General features: G+C 44.2%; 1 protein-coding gene across 1 annotated transcript in view; it reads right to left on the bottom strand.

The window, feature by feature from the left end:
• Positions 1-10,956, bottom strand: part of ANKH (ANKH inorganic pyrophosphate transport regulator) — a gene marked incomplete at its 5' end in the record, with an annotated part of 41,873 nt that overhangs the window by 12,641 nt on the left and 18,276 nt on the right. The window contains one exon of the mRNA XM_008949546.1: positions 8,846-8,941. Coding sequence (XP_008947794.1) covers positions 8,846-8,941 — 96 coding nt within the window. The remainder of the gene's footprint in view (positions 1-8,845; positions 8,942-10,956) is intronic.

Here is a 10,956-nt window from a genome sequence, read left to right as displayed (position 1 = left end):
AACTAAACCTGACCCTGAAGAGGTAAAGGGCTTCTTGAGTGGCTGCCAGTATGTCATTTTCCAATTGTTGGTTTTGTGCCAGCAGCCTGAAGATAAAAAACCAATCTGGGAGTTCAGAGACAGGCAAAATTAAAGCAGTGAAAACAAACTCATCCACTGGATGGGTGGTGTGATTCTAAAATCTGTCCTTGGCATCCATATAGCGTATGACCATAAAGTCAAGAGAAAGTGGATTTAGTCTTTAAAGTTAATGCTGTTGTTTTTAAATGTGAGTATCCTAGATAGTACTTGTGAACCCTCCTTAATACAATGAGGCTGTAATGAAGCCATTGATGAAATAAGACTAGGGAGTGTGGGGAAATCTGTCGCTCTTTTAAAAATTCCTTTCTTTACATACTCATGAGACATAATGACACTGAACTCAGTCACCTAAGGAGTTTCAGATACTGGCACTGTCTGCAGCTGGGGTTCTCTCCTCTGAGAGGGACCAGCTTCTTGCTGCGATGATTCTTCCTGTGGATTTTCCTGCATCTCAATCCTATTATCTCATTTCTCAAAGCCCACTTGTAACCTTTGATAATAAAGCAATGCAGAGATGTAAAAAAAAAAGACAGTCAATAAAAGATAACAAAAAATGAATGAATATTTAACACAAATCCAGTGGCCTCTGCAATGGATTAAACTTGTGGCTGCTTTTTGACCTGCGACACTGAATGTCACAGGTGTATCTGGTGGCAGCAAAGCATGGTTCCCATGAATGTTTCCCTTCACTTATCTTTAAACTTTGGAGGACAGACCACATGGAAGGCTAAATAATGTTATACAGTACTTCAGTTCTGAAGAAAATGTAGTGTGTACTGTTTCTTAAAGCCAGTTGCTAGCCATGCCTGAGCTCTTTGTAACAAAAACATATTCCTGAAAGCAAGCAACAGATACCAGGGATGGAGAGAAGCACTGCTGAGTCTGAAGCTCTTCGGCACCACGTGGGGAGAATTAACTATTCTCACAAGCAGAAAATGAGATATTCAGGGAAAATCTCTGGATAAGGAGAGCTGTAAGCATGACCTGGGATGGGGGAAGACGAACTACTGCTTTAATCTGGATGAACTGCACAATGTAAAGTACGGTTGCTTTAAATTTGGTGGAAGGGGAATAAGGACAGGCAGTATTGATCTAGGATTTGATATTGTGTGATGCACAGAAAAAATTCACTATTCAGACTCTAAAGTTCAATAGTCAGACTTAACTTCCTTAAAAAACAAACAAAACCCCACAAAATTCATATAACTTTGGTCAGCTTTAGAAAACAGCAAAGGGTCTCCCCTAGCAACACAAGCCACTTTAAAGAAGTTGACTCCTAAGTAATCTTCCATTTATAAATTCTCGTGCAGTGGCTGGTAACCAACATGCTGGAACTACAAGGCTGCATAACTCCAGCTCATGTCCCTGGCCACATTTGTTAAAACACAAACATCTCAAAAACTGAAAAATTTATTATTGCCATCAGAAGTCGTGTTACTTGTCTGATCCAGAAGTCAAATTTTTGATTTCTACAGGGTAAGTTAGTCTGTGCAACGTTATAGTCTGAGCACATGAAAACTCATGAACTGGACAGATTCCATTGTTCACAAGAAATCATCATGATGAATCCTGAGTTCCAGGGTGTGGCTAAGCTGTTTTTGCTAGTAAGGCAGAAATGCTACAGTAGCCAAATCCTCCAAAGAAAAGATTAATGAGGTTTATAACTGGGTGTCATACTGCATTCCCTTATTGCAGGAAAGGTGTAGAGTATCTGAAAGACCAAGGAAATTAAAGTACAGCTTGTCATTTGCAGACCCTAGTGCTATTGCCTCGATTGTCAGTCACAAGTTCATGAAAAAATGAGCCAAATCATTTTGCTCTACTCTAGGGTGACCTTTACCAAACTTAACCAAGTGTGTACATGGGAACCTTCTCACACTGCTCAAAAGCATGATAGTGAGGGCATAAATTCTAGCATTCCTATATTTTCTTGTTATCTGACAGTCTAATACTGATTTCACAGTAGTAATGGTAACTGACCTTATTTTGTTTAGGAAAGGGGAAAAAAATAACTAATTTTTGTAAAAGTATGTTCACATATACTGCTTGTGGCAAATTCTATTTTAAAATACTATTTTTTTCCCACAACCTCTGGCTACAGTGAAGCTGTCCAAGGCAACTAAAAATAAAAGGTAATCTTCTATCAGGTCCTGAATGCAACTTACTGTCTCCCTGATTGAAATAAGGCCCTTCAGGTGTTTCTTCTCCAAAGATGGAAACAAAGCAAAGCACATGGTACTTCTGTAGCTATCACAACTCATGAAGTGCATTCCTAGTGGCTAAACGTCCTGCGTGGGACTCCAGACACCAACCAGTGAGGGGCTGCATAGTGCAGGGAGCTGCCATGCAGTCACTCCACACAACGGACACTCCCCTTCTGCCTTGAGAGGTTTCCTCGGCGAATGAGGAACACGTTCCCCGGCGTTGCTCAATATGCAGGCCTACTCCATATCGCCCTGAACGCAAGCTGAGGACACCTAGTAAGGCAGCGTTCGGTCTTGATGCAGGGATGCAAAGAATTCTTTATGCCTCATTGTTTAGCAGGACAGTGTAACTGAAATCATCAAATACATTGGTGTCTTATTTATGCAAGAGCTTTACTCGGGATACTTTATCATGTGGAAAATGAACTTAATGGTAAATGCAGAAAGTGATATGAAGTAGCATATTTATTAGGCTAGAGATTGAAAACTTGAGAGCAAATATGCCTACTGGAAACCGGATAGTCTTTGGTTTCCCTCTTGGGAAAAATTAGCTGTCAAACTGATGGCAGGGAAATAAGGTTTGATGAGTTAACTTAAAATTAAACAACTACTGAGTATAAAATGTTTGCATAACCTCAGGGAATATATCAATAAAGCAATGGTATTGCACTAATATACTGAACTGGTATGAATATTTGGTCTTTGCTCCTGGAGGCTCCAATTGTATCTGCCAGTGCCTACATGTCACTGGCTGGTGAAGCCTTGATGATCAACAGGAGAGTCAGCAGATGGAATCCACTTGGCAGTTCCTAGTTTGGCATAACCAAATCCAAAGCAGAGCACAAACGCTTGGGCATCCAGAATTCCCTTTGGAACAGACAAGGGTTCTCAGTCTGAATGAAACACTTCTGCTTCTCTTCCACAGCAAGTGGCTCTAGCTCTTCCAGCATTAAGTAGAAAGCAGCAACTCCCGAGCCCTGTATTCTGTACTTTAATTCTTTCATATAAGGAATTTCCCGTTACACAGGCTTCCGTGGTTTTGATCATATTTTTCTTCTTCTCTCCTAGGTGCTTAATGATGAATTACAGAAGATAACCCAGCAGGTGATGTCTGGAGATTAGGCAATGATGAGATGGCTTGCAATAAACTGTCATCAAATGGAACAAAGATTTCCTTCCTCTCTTTCAGCCTCTTCAGGCTGAAACTGAATTATCTCATCACAGGGACCCAGCAAAAGAAACCCTGTGACTCTGGACCCCTCTCTGCTGTTTTAAGAGTGTGATAGGGTCCCTCTATCGATACTTGCAAGATCAGTTAAAGAGCCTATGGTCCCCAACAGTCTGTCCCACTTTTCTGCCCGTGAGTAGGGGGAAATAAGAGATGCACAGGCAAACATGTTAAATCCTGCAGCCTAAAACTCCTGATTCTTATAATATAATGTAAAAAGCCCCACTTATACATAATTAGACTCTGCATATGATTATATACTTATCAGATACATGTTTATAATTACATACACTATACTTTAATATATAAGATTAATATAACTGCCAACTGGTAGTAGCTTATGCTGCTGTGCTACGAGACGTAAGCACTAGAGAGTTGGCACAGTGCCTGCCTGCTGCTCCTCCTAAGGGGCTGATAACTTCCAGCAAATGAAAGAAATGAGACAGTTGCCAACAGTAACTCCTTAAACTACAGATGCTCATCAGCAGGTGCCCTTAGAAATCAGTATGTGCTTTTTGCCATCAAAACAGTAAGTTCAGATATGAATCTATAAATCACATTCTATTTACAAAAAAGTAATATTTTATTATAGAATATAAAAAAGCCTAAATTATAATACAGGAACTACTATAGTAAGTATTAGAAACACTTATTAGACTGCTTAATAATGGACAAACCTGACTGTAAAGTGGATAACATTTTGACATGTACTGACACATATATATTCAACTATCAGGCCCAAACACATAAGCCAGTAAACTGACCAGCTGTTTGATCCTAAGAACATTACATTTAAACTTTCACTGAATTTTAAATCTAATGCAGGTTACCTGGCATTTGAGTTTGGTTACCAGAACACAACTGGTGCCTATCAATTTGTTCAGCTTAAGCACCTGAGCCTTCATTTTAGTTGAAACTTCATGGCAATGTTCTTGTTTTTTTAAAAAAAAGATTTACAGGTTTTACTAGTTTATCTGTGGTTTGTAACAAGTAAATCTGAAATTTGAAAGCCTTGCATAAACCACGCACATGCACATATAAGTGTAAATGTGAAAGCTTTCCCTCAACTCTATCCTTCAGTCTCCTTTTGGGACAGAAAGGAATGAAAAATCACAGGGCACACTTGAACACCTGGATTTTGTTTCTTAAGCAGTGTCTGCTAATTAAAAATGAGATGGCATTCTACACAATTAGCTTCTCCCTTTAATCTGTTTTTTAATGAAAATTGGTATTTTCCCCATTTTTCCATAACTATATGTCCATTTAAAAAATCAGCCAAGCAAAGCAGCATTGAAATTCCTTTTATAACAGCCCTGGTGCTATTACACTTAAAGCTGGGAAGAGCTTTGAGCTGTTTCTAATAAAACACATTACACCTGATGAGTACTGTGCAGCTCTCCTGCTGTACATGAAGCTGGCGACAGACGGATGACACGGTGTGGTGTGCACAGCATGTCACCCTTGGCACCCTCAGCCTGTCTCATTGGTAAGGGAAAACCTGTTGTAATACATAGAGGAATCAGGAAGATGAAGCTACAGCCGGTGAGGTGTGTTGCTGTCACTGCAGTAAGAGGAAGCATGCAGCTAGCAGGAGCTGGTGTTTGGAAGGTGCCCCCCGAGCACTGTGTGTCCCAGCCCAGGCTGCTGCCCAAGGGAGCTGAGCTGAGAGGCGCAGCCATCTGCTCTGAGAACTGATTGCTGTTTCCCTCCAGTAAGTGAACAAGTAAAGTACAGACTATCCTGGGTCATTTTTAGTGACAGTGAGCTAGGGAGCTCTCATGGTGGTCTCTGATCAGCATCTTGTATGCTCCTCGTGCAGTGACCTTGCCTCAGCCACACAGAACTGGTCGGCTTTTACCCCAAGGGTAGCGACCTGAGGGTGCTCACAGCTTTTGTTAAGACATCACTCGCCACCCAAGCGGGCTCTGAGACACAAACAGATGCCACCCTTGAGTCCCCTTGGAGAGTTAACTGTCCCACTTTCCCTAGTGCTGCTTGCTCAGCCCATGGCCTGCTTTCAGCTGAAGCCACGCAACCTCATGGACCTGCTCGAGGTTTGCACGCAGACATGGGTGTGAGGGCCTGGCTGTGGCCACCACGTGGAGTGGGCAGCAGCTTGTGCCACAAAGGAGCTTGTGCTCTCCCAGAGGAGCTCTCTGCTCATCACTTTGATATAGCAGGCAGCAACTCATGACATCAGCGTGGGAAGCCTTGCAGCTTAGAGGCAGGTCACCAAATGCTAATCATGTGGCTACCAGCAGCTGACATTAGCCAGGGAAAGTAATCTGACCTGACTGCATCTTCTGTGTCATCACGGAAGACTTAAGGAAGAGCCCAAGAGAGACAGAGGGAAGGAAGGAAAGAAGGAAGGAAGGGAAGAGAGAGGAGCAAGACAGGGAGAGAGAGGTAATTTGGCAGTAGCTGTGCACTACAGGCTGCCTCGGAACTCCCTGAATTCTGCACTGTGGTGTCCAAGCTCAGAGACACTGCCACTACTTTAAGAAAAGCCCCTGCTGAGGTGCAGCCTGCTGTTTTGCCAATGACCAGGCCCAACAAAAACGGTAACACCAGCAGGGAGATGAACCAATATGCAGACTGTATTGTAGACAGAAATGTTACTATATGAATGACCGCCGGGGGTACAAACAGGTCAACAAGCTCATACGTGCTCGACGCCACCCCCAACGATCCCACAAACGACATGACCCGGCCGACAACAGGTGGTACAAACAGGGAACCGAGGTTGCCCACAGTTGGCATGGGAAACAGCCCGACCAGCCAGTTAAACACATGAGAAAAAGGTGCCCACATGGCAACTCTCATCCGATCAGCCCGCGGTCACAAAGGCCTAAACAGGCCGGGGCCCAGCTCCAGGGAGAGTCAGGAGGTCTGCCCTGAACCAGGAAGCTCTGTGGAGAGCACTCCACAGACAGACACTCCTGACTCCCTGCAAGTGGTCCCAGCTTTTATCCCCAAGCAGACACCTGACCTTTGTCAACTCAGTGCGGGACCCCTGGGGCTCATTTCCCTTCTGGCTCTCCCTGCAGGGCCGGCCACACCCTGGGGGGAAGCTATAAGGCAAAGTATTTCGGTGTGGACAAATCTCTCATGATGAGCTTATGAAAGAACTGCCCTTTAAGGTACTATGGAGAACTTTTGGAAAAAACATGCCATAATGTTACAAAACAAAACCCTATTGCAGTAATTAAAAATTACTCTGCAGAGGATGGTGATGGTGAGAAGTTCATGATCTATCAGAATTCAAATATGCTGATAAATGGCCAGAAAAGTTAAGAAAATAGTCAATTCAAAGAAAGCTTTGAGACAGAAATAGTATTCTCACAAACATTTATAAGGAGGAAAAGTTTTCCCCTTCATGGGTATCTAACAACACTGAGAGACTTCAAGGGGGACTTCAGCACAGCAGACAAGAGAGAACCTCGAGGTACGTGACGGCAGGTAATGGGAGTCAGCGGAACGTCTCCGGACAATGGCCAACCCAACGGCCAACTTCCTACATGCTGTCGGAAATACAGTTTAGAGCAAGAGCAGCTGACCTCTAAGCCACATGAAAAAAGAGTTTGATCTTCAATACAGGAAATTAATAGACAGAAGAGATGCCACACTGGCTCATGCAATCCTGTCTTTGGTGGTGGGCAGTTGTAGCTGTTTAAGGAAAAAGTACAGGGAACAAAGAGCAGAAGAAATCTAATTCAGTTGCTCTGTTTCCAACTGTGAATTAAGACAAAAAGTACCATATCCTACTTTCTCAGACTGTAACAAGGGGGTGGAGATGGTTACAAACCCCACAGGTTCCAGTACTGTAAGGTTTCCTTTGATGTATACTAATTCCCATCATGCATAGGCCATGTGTGACTCAGTCAAAAAGACTTTTTCATTGAGAAACTCTCTTTCTAGGTTCCCCTTGGCTTTTGTCCTGCTAGTGCAGGAACTGAGGAGAGGAGCTGTCATGGCCTTGGGGGCATCATCAGCCCTGACTGTACCTGCTCAGCCCTTGGGACTCCCCTCGCCCTGCCCATGGCCCAGGACCCTGTGTCAGACCCCTGTCAGCCCCAGCCCAGGAGATGCTGCAGCAGGGCTTGTCTCCAGCTGTCCACAGCCCTGCCTCGCCTGGCCACAGGCCCTGCTGAGCCAGGCCCACCACAGGTCCATGTCCTGACCTGGCCCCACGCCCAAGGAGGTGCCCGAGGCAAGGGCTGGGGCTGCCCCGGTACCCCCCAGCTGTCCTGTTCCTGGCTGAGGAGCTGGGATGGCCCTGGCTGCCCGGCCCCGCCATGACCGATCCCGGCAGTCCTGGCCCTTGGTGGTGCCATGACAGGAGACAGCCCAGGGCTCCTTTGGACACCGTGCACGGACCACAAATCTGCTAATGACCATCACAGACAGAAGCACGGTTGCTAATGCAAGTCCACCCCAAGTGGTAAGAGGGTGGCTTGACCAGCTCCAAGCACTAACGTAAATCCATCCTATGTAGAAACAGAAGTTGGATTTACTCCAGTCATCTGCTCCATTATTTGCTATGATCCCCATCACCTGTATGACTTTTCTTGCAGAACTGCCTGTGTGCTGCTGAGAAGACTTGTGCAGAAACAGGTTTCTTGGGGAAGATGCACTGTATGTATGTGTGTAAGCTGGACACTTCATTTGGAAATGCTGCAGGCTCAGCAAAAGTTCCCATTGAATGTCAGCCCCTTGCACTGCTTCCCAGCACAGACAAGGCTTTAGATCATTCTGTCAGTGCCAGCACCATCTCCCAGACTGCCCTTTTTAGCTCCTTCTGAGAGTAAACAAAACTAACATGCATGGAAGTACCCCCAGCATGGAAGGCCGGTGCCATGCCAGGCAGCAGGGAACAGCTACTGCAGTTTTGACACATGCTGCCCTTCCCACCATTCACAGTAGATGAAGGATACCCAGGGACCAGCTGCCATCCCACTGCACAACACAAATGTGATTTTTCATTTTCCTGACATGCTGATTGCCAGAAGTTTTATTCATTAAAAAAAATAGAGAAAAAAAGAAAAGCAGATCCCTGATACCTCTTCGCATGTGGAGGTTGACTTCAAATGAAAAGTAGTGAAAATTAAATAAAATAATTCTAGCCTTTACGATATCTAGCCTGAGTTAATGATGGCTGATTTTTTTAGCACTCCGATACTATGACCACACTCCCTCCTCCAGATAAAAGCAACAGATCTTTATAAGAAGAGACAACTCACCTTTCTTGAACTGCTAGAGTTTTCAGCATTAGGCAGAGGAGATAATTTTGTGTTTGAGATGAAAGCCAGAGAGTTGAACAAAGGTTTCTTACCGTTAAGGACAATGCCATGCAAACAAAAGTGAACTTCTTGATATGTGTTGCTGTGACAGTGCTGTTGGTGTTCACCAATTTATTGCTGGGGTTATTCTAGGATAAAGAGAAAGAGATAGCGAGCATTAGCTTGGCTCCAGACTACTGGGAGGCTGATGGCACCAGGGTCACGTGTTGGACCTGACTGTCTGCACCTCTGCATGTTTGCCTCTGTTTGCTTTTTAACCTAGAGCTTTCTGAGTACTTTATATCACCAGAGTATTTTCTGCTTAAACTGACAGCAACGGCTCCTATAGTCACTGAGGGCAGAGTAATTTCCCAACTTTGCTAAGGAGCAAGTCCTATTTAATAAATTCAGCTTTGAAAAAGAGTGGTATTTTACCTTAGTTTAAAGTTTGTAGCATGTTTTCACAGGAAAAATAAGATTTAATTCCCTTTTACCACAGACAGGTACCAAATTCATACCCCAGTGCAAGCACCCTTACTGATCCAATTAGACAAGCGGGTAATATAAACAAAGCTCCTGGAACAGCTGGCTCTATTAATGCAGTTTAATGAACGGAACATAATTAGGACTATTAGATGTTCCACCTTGAACATGGGCTCTGTACTCACATGATGGTGAAGTTTTATTTAAAACAACAACAAAAGCTCTCTTCCAAATGTTTAATACACCAAATGAAGCTGAAGATTTAAAATAGCCCTTAAGGAACACATAAAAGCAAACTAAATTGTCTGTGAAAGGAGGGGATGGGATGAAAAGCAGGGCACCATTAGGAGCCCTGTAGCAACAGGCTGTTGGGTAATCTATTGCTTTTACCCTGGGGCTGTTTGAAACACACAAGTGTGTGCCCACACTGATAAAACCTGTACCATGAGATGTAGCACAACATTTATTCATCCTTGATGTAACTAAGAACAGTGTCTGTCACAGGGTCAGCCTCCTTTACTGTAGGCAATTGTAGGAGACATAGGAACTTATGCAAACTTACCTTGGGAGCAAACAAACCAAACGTGAGCTCTCTGAAGAGCACACTATTTCACACACATTCAAGAAGCTGATGGAATTTTGGAAGTTTAAAGCTTTTGTGGAGATCAGTGCAGTGAGGGCACCTGGACAGCCCCACGCTCCTGCCTAAATATCTGCTTGTAAGTTTGGGTGGGTGAAGTTGCACACAGGCAACCCAGACCTCAAAGGAGGAAGCTACTCCTACGTCTGCTCTTTCTCGGGACAGGTTATGAAAACTCTGTAAACTTTTTTTCATGCATCTATTCTTATTTCTTGTGTTTCTGAGGAAATACTTTGTAACTGCTAGTTTTTATATCTGTGAGGATAGGCCTTACTTACATTGCTCACCAGTGTTAAAGACGATTCTGCTGTATGGCTCAACTAGCAAGGCTTAAATAACAGAGAGGAAGGGAAGCATACCCAAATCCAGCCATCGAAAGGGCTGCCAAGGAAAAGGGCTCTCGTTTGTTCCTACCGCGCTGCTGCTCATGCTGCCCTTGCCCCACTCTGCCCTTTGCTCTAACTCTTGACCACGTACTCTTTATTCCTACCTCTTCCACACTATTTAGTTCTTGAATCAGAACACCATGCAGATTACGGAGCAAAAAGAGCATCCATTCCCAGCTATTAATCAGATAAACAGCGTTCACAAGTCCTCCCACAGTCGGTGGTGTTGCTGTGAATCAGACAGCACTGTCCATTACGAGTAATGGCTTTATCACCATGTGAAAGAGCAAACAGAGCAGAACAGGACGTGCCTGTTTGCTTTCAGAAAACCAGTGGTAACCCTTAACCTGAGAGTAACTGCTTGGCCATGAGGTTGCTCTGGACACAGAGTCTCATAAAAGACTGAAGCAGGACCCTGCATCTCTCGGAGGCAGCGATTTCTCTCTGCAGAGAAGAACCTGACTTCTCCAGTAGAGTCACTGGGGAGGGGCATTCTATCTGGATCCCAAATCCAGATAAGGCAAGGCCCTGTGCTCCTAATAGCCACCAGCTATGCCAGCTTTCTGAATAACTGACAAAAGAAAATGGGAGCTTGCACGGCTGCAAATTGTTTCAGCATCTGAAAATCACAATGGAGGCTTTTCAGAGTCTGGAA

The sequence above is a fragment of the Merops nubicus genome, unplaced genomic scaffold (assembly GCF_000691845.1).
Source record: "Merops nubicus isolate BGI_N331 unplaced genomic scaffold, ASM69184v1 scaffold19831, whole genome shotgun sequence".
Lineage (NCBI taxonomy): Eukaryota > Metazoa > Chordata > Aves > Coraciiformes > Meropidae > Merops > Merops nubicus.
This window is presented reverse-complemented; position numbering and strand designations above follow the sequence as displayed.